This window comes from Gracilinanus agilis, chromosome 2 (genome assembly GCF_016433145.1).
Source record: "Gracilinanus agilis isolate LMUSP501 chromosome 2, AgileGrace, whole genome shotgun sequence".
NCBI lineage: Eukaryota > Metazoa > Chordata > Mammalia > Didelphimorphia > Didelphidae > Gracilinanus > Gracilinanus agilis.
Window position 1 is genome coordinate 544,393,159 of NC_058131.1, and position 14,071 is coordinate 544,407,229.

Here is a 14,071-nt window from a genome sequence, read left to right on the forward strand (position 1 = left end):
AGAGAGACTCTCAGCATGGCCAGTGAAAGAAAGATGGTGGTACTACTTTATGGAAGCTGACACAGTATAGTCTTTCTTAGCGTAGCTTCTAGCATGGTTGTGTGGCAATTCCCTTTTTATGCAATTGAAAAAATAGGGAAACATTTCTATGGCATGACCTTAAAATGACTTCAAATTCCAAAAATAACTAGTTTGCTAAAAATTCATGGCTTAATTTAAAATTTTAATCTCATTTTAAAAAGATAAAGTATTGTTTTTCTTGAAGGTGTAGAAATGTGATTAAACAATTGAAATAATAGAAAACAACAAACTATAGTAAGCCCTCCTCTTTCTATACAGGGATCAGAAATAATAAAGGTGAACTTTTTCTTCTATGAATTCAGGCAATAAAAAGAAATTATTTTGACTAAATGAAATAGCAGTTACATTTCAGGCCTACCACTTTATGTATGTGTCATGTACTTTATTGAATTGTTTACTTGTATATATAAATATTTATTAATGCAGTTCTGAGATTTCTTTGTAGATGGAATTTTGCAAATGATCTCTTTCGCTAGATTTTAGAAGAAACTGATTATTTCTATACATCTGTAAAACTAGAGTTGATTGAAATTTTAGAAACTTTCTTATATTATTAGGGAAATAGACTTTTTATCATGTAACTTAATTTTATCATATAATCTATGATCATATGACATACCTAGGAGGATGAGATCTAATCCTCTAATCAAGGATTAGTCATAGTCATAGTTAATACAATAGAAATTAAAATATTCTAAAATCAAGAGGACAAAGTTCTAGAAAGTCAGTAGGGAGAAGACCCACTTAATCTTAGATTTAATGGTTTCAAGTTTTGTTAAATTTATATATCCTCTTTTATTCCAGAGAGTTCAAGGTTCCTTACTGACAGTATAATATTGAAATGAATACATAATTTGACTGATCTTTAAAGGTTTGCCCACTCTTAAAAAATTAATCTTATTGGACTTTTTTAGGTCTTCTGGTTGCTTATTGTCGAAGATTTGATATTCATGTTGGTTCTTCTATCTACTATATTTCCTGTGTAATTGGTAAATTATTTTATTTTATTTATATTTATTTTATTCATAAAATAAAAATTATTTATTTTGAATTCATAATCGGTAGGCAAATAGAGCACAAATCTGAGAATCTGGTTACTAAGAGACATATGGAGGGGCAGCTGGGTAGCTCAGTGGACTGAGAGTCGGGCCTAGAGACAGGAGGTCCTACGTTCAAATCCAGCCTCAGACACTTCCCAGCTGTGTGACCCTGGGCAAGTCACTTCACACACACACACACACACACACACACACACACACACACACACACACACACACACACACACACCCCTTGCCACTCTTCCACCTAGGAGCCAATACACAGAAGTTAAGGGTTTAAAAAAAAAAAGAGAGAGAGACATGGTTCTCACTTTGCTCGTAACTATATATGCAAATCAACTATTTGTTCTATATTACTCATCAATCAATGGGAGATTACAATATTTGCTTTACTTTGCCTAATTCTCAAGATTTTTGAAAGGGCAAAATTAGACTGAAAAACATTAATTAGTATAAAGCAAAAAATTAGATTTTAGAACGCAGCCTAGAAGGCAAGAAATTCTACTTCAAGTTCTGTTTCTTAACAGATGAACTGGCTGTGTGACCTCAGGATAATAACTTCACTTTTCTCTGGGCAACTTTCTAAGGCTATTAATTGGTGGAACAGGTACAGATCTTCTTAGGTAAAAAGGAGTTTCCTATTTGTGAGTTCCTTGTGTAAAATAAATCAAAGGTTGCACCAAATCTACCACTTACCACCCCTCCCTGCCCCTCTCCCCCAGCAGTAGATTTGAAATCAAAAGAAGATTCAAACAGATGTAAAGTATAATATAGCTCATTCTTCAGGAATTCTCTTGCCTGGAACTGCAATTTTCTAGTCCATATGCAACTACCAGGAAGTAATCATAAAGGCTTCTGAGCAACTATCCAAGATATCACAAAAAAAAAAAAAGAACAGCCCCACTACTCCTCACTCAGAGCCTTTTGGCTCACATTAGGTGCAGTTTTTTAAATTTTTTTTAAACCCTTACCTTCCATCTTGGAAGTCAATACTGTGTATTGGCTCCAAGGCAGAAGAGTGGTAAGGGCTAGGCAATGGGGATTAAGTGACTTGTCCAGGGTCATACAGCTGGGAAGTGTCTGAGGCCAGATTTGAACCTAAGGCCTCCCATCTCTAGGCCTGACTCTTAATCCACTGAGCTACGCAGCTGCCCCCAGGTTCAGTCCTAATAAACTTCTTAGACTTGTTTCTTAGCTCATAACAAATCAAAACAAGCCAAAAAAAAGCAGTTTTATTATAGGCAAACTTAATTATACAAATGATAGTCAATAGTCTCATAGTAAGAAAGACCAGGAAAACTTTTCTTTTTAAAAAAATAAAAGGAAATGAAAAAAATCAAACCAAAAAAATTTAAATATATAGACTTAAGTCAAGCAGTTCTATATATTTCAGTAATCCTTAAAGATATCTTAGAAGGCATTCTGATATTGTGGAAGAAGCACTGAACTGTGGAGCTCCTTGACCCTGGGCAAATGATTTAATTCCTCTGGACGTCAGTTTCTTCCTCTATAAAATTATGGGATTGGTTGGGGGCAGCTGGGTAGCTCAGTGGATTGAGAGCCAGGCCTAGAGATGGGAGGTCCTAGGTTCAAATCTGGCCTCAGCCACTTCCCAGCTGTGTGACCCTGGGCAAGTCACTTGACCCCCATTGCCTACCCTTACCACCCTTCTGACTTGGAGCCAATACACAGTATTGACTCCAGGACGGAAGGTAAGGGTTTAAAAAAATTATGGAGTTGGCCTAGGATGATTCCCAAGGTTTGTTCCTGCTCTAACATTCTGTGATTATATGTTCAAAATGGTTGTTTTGGATCATCCAAAAAGGGTTAGTATTTCTCATTATATACCCTGTTTAAGAAGTCAAGAAAGTCTATAGTAGTACTTTTTAACTATCCAAAGGGGTCAATGCAAAGTATTGTCACTCAGTACAATGATTACATTTTAGTCATTTGGACTATGGAACAATTCCTTCTCTGATGATGCCAGATAGCTGAAACGTTACTAATATTTTTATCACTGATGAATAATTAAACTAATAATGTGCACACACTCTAATCAGTTTCTTAACTTTTAAGAGATTGTGGAGTTGGTCTTCAGAAAGTATTAGTAGGGCAATCTTAAAACTGTAAAAAAAGAAGCCAATTTTCCAGGGCCTTCATATTGTTTAAACATAGTCTTTAGTAATTTAAAAAATTTCAGCACAAGTGCCTGTCAGTGACAAGTATTTAACATTCTTCCTTTTGCAGCCTATGCTGTGGGCATGGTGCTCACTTTTATAGTTCTTGTGCTGATGAAGCAGGGGCAGCCAGCTCTTCTGTACTTAGTACCTTGCACACTTATTACTGTTGTGATTGTTGCTTGGAGACGTAAAGAAGTGAAGAAGATCTGGAAAGGTAGTAGCTACCAGGTATGTACTTATGTTTCTGTCTTGATAATTCCTCTTACCTTTATGACTAGTTAACTTAGTTGACTAGTCACTGCTGCCTTGCCTACTTTAGTGTATTATGAAGACATTCTAGAAATGGGATCAATCTTCTGGTGCCTGCCTACCAGCCATATTGTCCATTTCTGACAGTTTCTGTTCTCTACCTGAAACCAAAAGTACAAATATTGCAAGATCCTTTGAAAAACCATACCTATGGAAAGAAGAAGATAAAGATTAGGAAAGGAATCACTTCAGAAAACAAAAGCCACTTCAAATTCCTAAAAACATATTCAGACATTCAAAGGCATGATTTGGGGAAAATATAACTTTACTTAAAAATTAACTTTTAATCTTAAATAACCAAAGCATTAACTTTATATAACTAGCTAGCTGCTCTTGAATTCTTAGAGGTACTTAAAAAAATGTTTTAGGATGAGGGTGGCATAGTAAATATAAGAAACCAGCCTTGGAATCTGGAAAACCTTGGTTTAAGTTCTGTCTTTGATACATATTGACTGTGGGCAAATCACCTAATTTCTTTCCCCTAGGCAACTCTAAAACTTTTGAGTTGCCAAGCAGGTATAAGCCAATTTTGATAAGAAGGAGTTTCCTTACCAGGAATTTTTTACAGTAATGAATCATAAGTTTAGTTTAAAAGAGAGCGACAGAGACAGGACAATGATGACAAATTTAAATGATATATTAGCTAGCCTGTAAATTCCTAGGGCAGAGAAAATTTCATTATTAGAACTTGTTTATGATGGGTGTTGGGCTGTCTCTTCATTGAAACTATATTCCAGGTTCACTGAAGCTGAGTCCTTCCCTCCCCCCGTCTCACCCACACAATGTTTACAAGTGTGCTAGCACTGAAAATAGTTGAGAAACTCTAGATAGAAGCACTTTGCTACTGAGGTCAAAGTCATGGCTTTGGTCCATGTTTTGATGAGTTTATTCCAAGTCCAGTGAGCTACGCTGTCAGTCAGTAAATTTTTATTAAGCAACTACTATATGCCCTGCACTTTGCTAAGCCCTAGGGATACAGATATGAAAAAAAGAAACACAGTTCCTGCCCTCTAGAAGCTTATAATCTAATGGAGGAAGACTAAACATAAAAGGAAGCTGAAAAGCATAAGAGAAGGGAAGTAAGAAAAGATATCTAGCATGAAATAAAGTCAGAGAGAAGTTCCAGAGTAGTAGATAAGAAATAAGGAGATGTGCCGAGCTGAACACTTTTCTTAAATAGAGAATTGCACAAGATCCTTAGGCCATGTCACATCTGTGATATAAACATTTGCAAAATCCATTATGAATAATTGGGAAGACTCCCATTACTTCTCACTCAGGTTTTCTGAAATCTCTTTACTGAAGTCTCCATGGGACTTCAGAGAAAGTATTGTTTCCAAATGCCTCACTGGAGTTAAGACACATCTATACCCTGTGGAAAGTCAAAATTATTGAATAAAATGTTTTTATAAGTTTTAAAGGCTAGAACATATATTCTCCTGGCATTGATTTACTTTAATCTTTAAAGTATAATCTTTAATATTTACTTTAAACTTTGATATCACCTTGCATAATAAATTTTACTTTTATATCAATTTTGTACCAAGTGGAGAAATTTAGTACAAAGTGGAGAAACAATTTGATCCAGTAATGTTTTTAAAGATTACTATCAAGTTTCTAGTAGCTCAAATTCTTTTCAAAGTACAACCACTTTGAAAAAGACCAGTTTACCAAAGAATAATGTTTTATTGGCTTAAAAATAAACATTGAAAGAATTGGATCATATCTTGTCTTTGGGTTTCCTGGGTATCCTCAATAAATAAAATGTCGCACTGTTATAAAGTGAAAATGATGAATAACAGATGTATAACCCAGATGTTTCATTAGTCTCCGTGAAATTCTACCTAAAAAGGCCTTTATTGTGATGGGTTTTTGTTCTTTGTGAATTGTAATCAAATCAATAATACTATTGCTTTTAGAAAAGGTTTGTCGATTGATTGTCTTACAGATCTTTTCACTAGATTCCCTATGGTAGGCTCAACCTGATTCAAGTTAGTCTGCGGCTTCAACGTTCAACTACCTAACAGCTAATAAAAGGAAGTTACCTTTACTCTAATATGGAAAGGACACTCGGCAAACACACAATGTTGATTCACTTAAGTGCAGTTTCTGTGCTGGCTCCTCACCCTGTTCAATTTCTGCCTTCTCATGGAATGGCTTTTGTACTTTAGGCCATTAGGAAGCTATACAAGGCAAGAGCCTTAGTTCCCTGAATCAGTTCAGTCTCAAGGAGTATTTCTGTCTGGAAAAGAAAAACTAGCCAAGTCTGAGTAGCATTACCACACCCCACCACCTGGTGGCAAAGTTCTAATAGTCCCCAGAGGATTTTTCACAAGTGGTTTTAGAGCCTTCCTTAGACAGCTGGCATTTTAGAGATACTGGAGGCACTCAAAGAAGAGCTTAGTGAAGATAAAAGAAAAACAGAAAGATGAAAAAAAAAAAAACACATACACAAATAATGTAATGACCCCATAGAGGAGAAACTGACTATGGAAATGAATGAAGTCCAAAAATTCCAAGTTTCTTCTCCTTCCCCCTCCCCCTTCTAAGAAGGACCAAGTCCTAGATCTTAATAATCTAGGTCATGTGGTGGGTGATACCAAATCTTTGCAGTTCACAGTGAGACTCCCAGTGGAAAGCGGTGATGATGAACAGGAGCAACACCAAGAACAGCAAGGCCACAGCACAGATGATGATGCTTCTGGCAAAGTCACTGATCCCCATCTTGGGTCAGGGTCATCTCTACAAAGGTAGCTAAGAGATTGCATGCAGCCTATCCCAGTGCTAGGGTCAATATTAAGAATCATCCTATATGGGGGGCAGCTGGGTAGCTCAGTGGAGTGAGAGTCAGGCCTAGAGACGGGAGGTCCTAGATTCAAATCCGGCCTCAGACACTTCCCAGCTGTGTGACCCTGGGCAAGTCACTTGACCCCCATTGCCCACCCTTACCACTCTTCCACCTAGGAGCCAATGCAAAGAAGTTAAGGCTTTAAAAAAAAATTAAAAAAAAAAAAAAAAAAAAAAAAAGAATCATCCTATACCACCACCTTCTCCCTGCTCCTTGGTCTACCAACCAGGAATTGGGAGTTCTGTTAGGGAAGAGGGCATATGAGGAATACCGAATATGTGTCCCTTGAGAGGCCTCTGCTCCTCCCCTCTTCCAGGGGACTTTAGTCCATTTTAACACTAGATCTCCCAATACCTCCCAACAATGCTATTCCTTTATTCTCTGAGCCACTTCAGAGAAAGGATTAGCCAGTGACCAGTAATTACTGTATTGACAGCAATATGGAAGAGACCTATCAGTTCCAGATTACAGTAAGAAAAGGGCTTCATGGGGCTTGCCTTCAGTGTGGCACAAACCAGTGCCCACACTATTGCCTGCTCTGCTTTTGCCACCATCCATTCCATTGCTTCGGATACTGTGTCCTGTGACAGGCTAAGTGCTGTTGCACATGCTGCTACTCCTAAGGTCTAAGGGCTGCTTCTTTATGCCAGAGCCAAGCACTACCACAGGCGCTACCCCTCCTGAAGCCTGAGTTTTACTGTGCTGAGCCAGAGAAAACACTGTTGAGGGGGGTTATGCTTTCCCCTCCCATTCTGGGACATGTGCTAGGATTCCCTCTTCTGGAACCCTAACGTATTCCTACCTGGGAGTCCTAGAAAAAAAGAAAGTTATGATTTCACAGGAACAAGAATGGAAGCAATCTATTCTTTTGCTTATTTCAAATTGTCTTCAACAAATCAGCTGCTATACATAAAACACAAATCTCAAATTCTAGAAAGATCACTAGGTTGCTGTAAAAGATCAAGCTTTATCCTTTCGTGTGTCTCCCCAAGACCTTTAAGCAGAGGATACCAATAAAGTTCAGCAAATGCCATGTAAAAATCCTAAGATGTTCCTTCAGGATAGTTCTCGGACAGTTTTCACATCCCATTCTTTAGTGTCTAAGGCCTACCACAGCTGGTGAGCCTGGAGATCACTATTGCCAAATACAAGAACTATATAAATTCATCAAATGGTTGTTTATAGCATTTATCATTATCAGTGCATGGTTCTTAAAGACACAAAGCATATTCACATCTCCCTCTATCTGCTGGGCATCCATAGTCAGTTTACTCTCTTATCCCACTGAAGCAGTGGGGCTGTCTCACACTCTGCAGACCCTGCCATTCTAAATAAGCAAGGAGATCCTCTGGGGCTTGCCTTTCTCTGTATCACCTTTTTCACTCTTGAGCAAAACCATTCCATTCTAACCTGGCAACTCTGCCAGGTGTAAGCCAGAAGAAACTTATAGACTATTGAACAGTTAATAAAGGAAGTTTAATTAGCCACTGCTTTGAAAGGACACTCGGTAAGGAACCAACATTGATTGTCTTGGGAGCAGTTTCCCTGACTCTTTGTTGGCCATGCTGGCCCACCAGTCTAACCTGAGAGAACAACTATTGCCTCTTTGTTTCCTGGTTTGTCTACTTAACTCCCCAGGAAACATCACTAACCTAAGCCTGTCTCAAAGATGGTTTCAATACCTTGTCAGGAAAATCTAGCCTACATGGCAGATAATACTCCAAAAAGGAAAAGACTGCCTCTCTTTTGATTTGTATCCTCCAGGGTTTATCACAGTGCCTGTGATATAGTAAGTGCTTAATAAATGTTTTGTTCATTTATTCATTTATTTGAAAGATTAATAGAAGGACTTGAACAAGTTGAGAAGGTATAGAAGGTTGTCATCCAAACCAGTGGAGGAAATGAGATAACTGATGCATCAGAATATCATTATTATTTAAAGTCATGTTGAAAACACCAGTTTATAGCAAGACTAGTTTTACTTTTTAGATAATTTCCTATAGACTCTTCCATAATTAAGTGTCTCATTTATCTTCAAGTCATATGACATATCTCTGCTTGGAAGGGAATTAGCTAGAAGCAGCCACATTTGAGTCCTACTTATGCCAATATTGCATCCCTGTTTATATATGTGGAAGCCATGAATCAAGAATCCCAGTGTTTTAGTAAAAAAAAAAACTTTGAAGTTTGATACAAAATTGTTCATGGAAATTGGACCTAAGACCTATTTTAATTATCATCATGTGTGAGCATCCATTACAGAGGTTTTACTCATAAAAAAATAAATATGTCTCCCATAGATTATCTTTTTTTTTACAAAATGAAATTGATACCTTCCACCTACCTACTTTTCTGTACTGTAGTAAGCTCTTTCTAAGACACTGGTCTGAGTTAATAAAAACTTAATTTATAACATTTTTTAAAATATAAAATTAATAGCTTCAAGAATGGTAGCCATCATATTCACCTTAATCTGTGTCAATGCAAATTAATGATTCATGCACAGCTATCAAAAATGATTCCTAAAGCCCTTAAAAAGGGTTAATTAAACCCTAATTCAAAAAGAAAATTATATATGTGAATGTCTTTCAGTTACCTAACTTTCTCTCTTCAAAATGTGGATCAGATCCAGAATCTTTTTATTTCATCCTTTTCCCCTATTTTAGACTAAAAGTATTTGGAAGAGAAGTTAGAGGAATTTTTTTCTAGGAATAGCAATTATCAAAGTGCTAATGAGGTTATTATCCATATTTTGTGAAGAAGCTGAATGGCCCCACAGACATTTCTGGCATTTTTGAATAAATAGAAGAGCTGTCCTAAAAGGAATGTACTCTTACTTGGGTGAAAATGTCCTTACATCATAGATTAACATCTGCCATTAGGTCATAGTTGGCTGGTACAGATTTAAATTCATACTTCATCAGAGAGAATGAGTGGGGAAATATTCCAAGTTTTACAAAGAATAAAGGATGTTCAACTTGATTCATCTATACTCCACTCTCAGCTTTTATCCTTTCATTTGAATTCTTAAACTCACCTTTGCAATTCTATTATTTAACCACTCTCTCTTTAAGATGGCAGGAGTAACTCATTCCACATTATGTCATATCAATGACCTGAACAGACTAACAGTATGTTTCTGCCATCCTCGTCAATCTTCATATAACATCATTTTCGTCATGTTATTCTGCTGCACAAAAAGGCAAAGTAGTCTCCCATCACCTTTCAGATCAAATTCAAAATCCTTATCCTGCATTCACAGCCCACAGAGGTTTCATAGAGAGATCTTACAAAATTAATGGCCTTTTGTGACCAAGTAATAGCCAAAGAGATTCACCCTCAAAGAGATATCTTATGTGGGATGTTTATGGGGTATACAAGAAAGAGCTCTTCCAAACAAAAAACCCTTCAGGATACAAGGGGTACGCTGAAATGATATACTGCTGTGTTTAAAAATTGTTGAATGTCATCAATATTTTACCACTTCTTAAACATTCTTAAAGATATTAAATATGATAGAAAGCTAAATGTGAATGACAGCTACTATTTGATTTACTTGATCATTCTCACTTTTCTCCATTATGTAGTCTTTCTACTAGTTACTGAGCCAATCAAAAGTATTTATTAAGTACCTCTATGTGTCAAACACCATGCTAGAGATACAAATACAAAGAATGAAGCAATCACTACTCTTAAAGAGCTCATATTCTAATAGGGAGAAAACTAGATGTGTGCATAACAACAAACCTGTTTATCTTTTAGTATGCCAAATTGTCATATGTGATTATATATGAAGGCACATTTTGAACTTTGAATCAGAGGTTTATACCACTTCTAATTTGTTTGTGGTCTTTATTCTCAATGAGATTTTTTTTTAACTCAAACTGTTTTAAAGTGAAATATAAAACTATCCAAAATAAAATCAATTAAACATACAAATCAAATTTGATAGCATATTTATTTAATCTGTTATTGCTCTGAACTTAGGCTGTTGGCTTGTCTCCCTTGATGAAGTCAGATCTAAATGAAGTGACAGAATTTTTACTTTTGTTTCTGGATTTGGTAATGTTATGAATAGTCTGGCAAATTTAACATTTCTTCTATGTGATTCAAAAAGCAGACTTTGCTTACATCTGTGCGCTTATAGCAAGAAAGGTCTGCTTTAAAAAGTTTGGGATTTATTCCTTAATCTTAGTGCTTGCTATCTGGTCTTTTCTACACAGAAATAGTAAATTATTATAGCAAAAATTCAGACTCATTAAAGCACTCTTAACTTGGAAAAAGTAAATTACACATGTGTATATATGATGCTGCTATGGAATAATCTGTTTCGGAGTATAAAACAATTCTTTTTCTGTTTCATTTCTTTGATTTAACTCAATCCTTGTTTCTGACTAACAAGTATATAATGGTATGTTTTCTTTTGAAAAACTTGGGGTTTGCTTGATGGACTTAAAGCTATGGAGGATTTTAGAGAATTATTTTACTTTTGTAGTAAAAATTTCCAATCCTGAAACACTAAGTTTAAAACCTCAATTTTTTTCATTATTCTTATCTGAATGTGAAATAACTTTACAGCTGGCTAGCATCCTACAATCCATCCATTTTGGCTCTGCTAAATGTCACAAGTACTTATATTATTTTTAGAAGTCACAAGCTGAAACTAACAAGTGATAATACAAAAGCACTCAGAACAGCCTTTTCAACCTTGATATCAGCATCTTTTCAGTTTTATCATTTTATATTGAATATTTAATGGCCTAACTTTTGAGAAAGCTCCATTTATAAAAAGAGATAGCTATCTGCAAATGATCAAATCAATACTCAAGAAGATCTCCAATTTGAGCTAGTCCATTCACAAGTAATTTTTGCATTTCTTCTGTCTACATGTTCATTAGTTTTATTGTGTTTTTGAAGATAACTTTTAAAAATACTATGTTTCCTTTTGTAAATTTTATAAGCTATCCAGGCTTATTAGAAGTTTAGCATTTGTATTTTAATCTGAATTTTTTCTTTTTTATTGGAAAGATTTTTTTTTAACCTTTATCTTCTAGTTTAGGATTGATACGAAGTATTTGTTCCAGCAGAAGGAAAATAAGAGCTAGGCAATGGGGATTAAGTGACTTGCCCAGGGTCACATAGCTAGGAAGTTTCTGAGACCATATTTGAACACCAAGACTTCCTGTCTCTAGGCCTGGTTCTCTATCCACTGATCTACCTAGCTGCCCACTACTGGAAAGATTTTAAAGGTTAAGGAAGTGCAAGGAGATAATATTTGTTTCTATAAACTCATTTAAAAACATTTTCTTTTAGAAGGCAAGATGGGGTGAGGGGGGGTGTCACATTTTGAAAGAATCAAATCAAAAGAGAAGGGTGACTCATCAATTAATATCTCCCCAACCTCTGTACTCTTATTTCCCAAGTCCATGCCTTTGTATGTGTCCTTCATATCCATAATGTATTATCTTCTTAACTTCACCTCTTGGCAAAAGCGATACTTTCCAGTCCTAAAGGCTCCACGTGATATCTTAGGATCTAGAGGCTTTCCATTGAGAAACTGAGAAATGTCAAATTTTTTAAATGTTTTCTTTTGTGTTTAGATGATGGAAAACATGGACTATGGAACTAATGAAGAAAATGTTGTAACAACCCGTCAACAAACTGTCGAACAGTGATATTAAGTGGACCTGCAATAATCTGTTATATACATTTTTCTACAAATAGATAGACAATGAAGTTTGATTTTTTAAAATAAGAATTTTGAATGGGAACTCTGAAAGAATATTCAATAATTTGTAATGCTTGCAAAATATGTATTTTTTTATGAGCTGATACAAAGAAGTACAGCATAAATAATTAAAATGTATTTTAAGAGCCAAAATATTAGTTGTGCCTTCACATTAAATAAAAGCATATTGTCTGTGCAATTTTCAAATGCATTGTATATAGAATATTTTTTTTTCTGAAAGCATTTCTTGCTCCTGGGCCTCTGGTTAAATACTTCTTCTGGATTGATTTTGGTTCTTTGACTAGTGACAAATGACTATTTTTGTCACAGTAAGCCTCTGAACAGATTATACTATTAAAGAATCATACAAATATTTTATCAGTCCTTATATATGTAGAAATAACTAAAATATAAAAGAAGTAGTTCTCTCTTTTTTTTTTAATGAATAATTGACCCTCTCAAGTAAACAGGGCATAGAATCTTAATTTGGGGAATATGCACAAGATGTTATTTTTTTATATAACATAAAGGAACTTTACAATTGGGAGCCAAATTAAGGGTTAATCACATATCTTGTTATAACCCTTTTTTCGCAATAGCATATATTAAGAAAATAGATGACTAAAATTTTAGTTGCTAGCACCAAAATTTAATTACTGGTTTTCAATGGTTTACCATGTCTTGATGTGGTAGCTTTCATTTTTTCATTAACATTAGATTAGGCTTAAATGGTTATAATCATATAGTGGCAAAATGGTAGCCTATGTAATGGGAAGCACATGAACTTGTCAAGGACTAGGTGTTAGTCCTTGTCATTAACTTCTGCCTTTGCTTCTTCACCTGTGTAAGGGTTAGATTAGATGAACTCTGAAGTCCCTGCCTACTCTAATATTCAATGATTTAAGACTCATCAAATTAGGAATCTGGCAGTTGATTCAAAGACATAAATCCTAGTAGAGGACAGTGAGTCAGAATCACCTTTATACCTTTTTTTTTTCCCTTTTTGCTTTTGTGAATTCTTAAACAGTGAGAGAAAATACAAGAGTGATTTTGCAATTGCCAAGATACTACGGTTCAGTAAATAATTTTGAAGATATGTGTAGCTGTGATCTTCCATTTTTAAGGACAAAATTTAACTTACCAGAAATTATGGCTAATATTTCTCTTTGTCAAAGATCAGACATATGACGCAGACAAAATTTGGACCAGAAGGGAGTTTTGTTCTTTGGTTTAATGTTTAACTTTGCTTAAGTAAATTACCAATGGAAAAGAGGCTAAAGTAATTAAGCATAGCATATTAAAACAATTCCCTTTGGGCCCTCTGAACACTGGAGCCCTTAGTTTTGCTTAGAATTTAAGGCCATAGAATTTAAGAACTGAAGGGAACCTTAAGAATTTGTCTGGTCTTGTCCTTTTCAGTTTGAAAATGAAGAAACTAAAGCCCGGAGAGTTTGTACGCCATATTAACACTAGTTATTGGCCTAACTGGGACCAAAACCTAGGCTTTTGTAGGTTCTCACTGAATTATTTGAGACAGAAAAATAAAGTGTGGCTTAAAAATAAGAAGTAAAAGAAAAATAAGAAGAAGAAAAGTGCAAATCCAGTTTATTTGGAAGATTCTCATAGTGAAAGAGTGAATAACAAATTAAATTGCTTAAAAAGCTTCATCTATATTTTGACATATATCAATAAGATTTTTCATTTAATAGATTCTCTTGCAAAAATGCCCTTTCATCTAAACTGACAATTAAAGCCTTAAAAACATGATTATCCTTTTCTACTTTATTAAATTAAACCAAAATAGCTTGTGATTTTGTCTGTTGCATATGCCTTACAATAAAAATTCCATTTCATGTCATTGAAAAAG

The 14,071-nt window shown here is 35.2% G+C and overlaps 1 protein-coding gene across 2 annotated transcripts in view; it reads left to right on the top strand.

Annotated features, from left to right (window-relative positions):
• The window catches only part of SPPL2A (signal peptide peptidase like 2A), a 55,887-nt gene extending 43,476 nt beyond the window's left edge, over nucleotides 1-12,411 (top strand). For both annotated transcript variants that reach the window (XM_044665168.1, XM_044665169.1), the window contains 3 exons: nucleotides 996-1,070; nucleotides 3,387-3,547; nucleotides 12,077-12,411. In XM_044665168.1, the coding sequence (XP_044521103.1) occupies nucleotides 996-1,070; nucleotides 3,387-3,547; nucleotides 12,077-12,151 (311 nt within the window). In that variant the 3' untranslated portion in view covers nucleotides 12,152-12,411. The remainder of the gene's footprint in view (nucleotides 1-995; nucleotides 1,071-3,386; nucleotides 3,548-12,076) is intronic.
• Nucleotides 12,412-14,071: the final 1,660 nt, after the last annotated feature.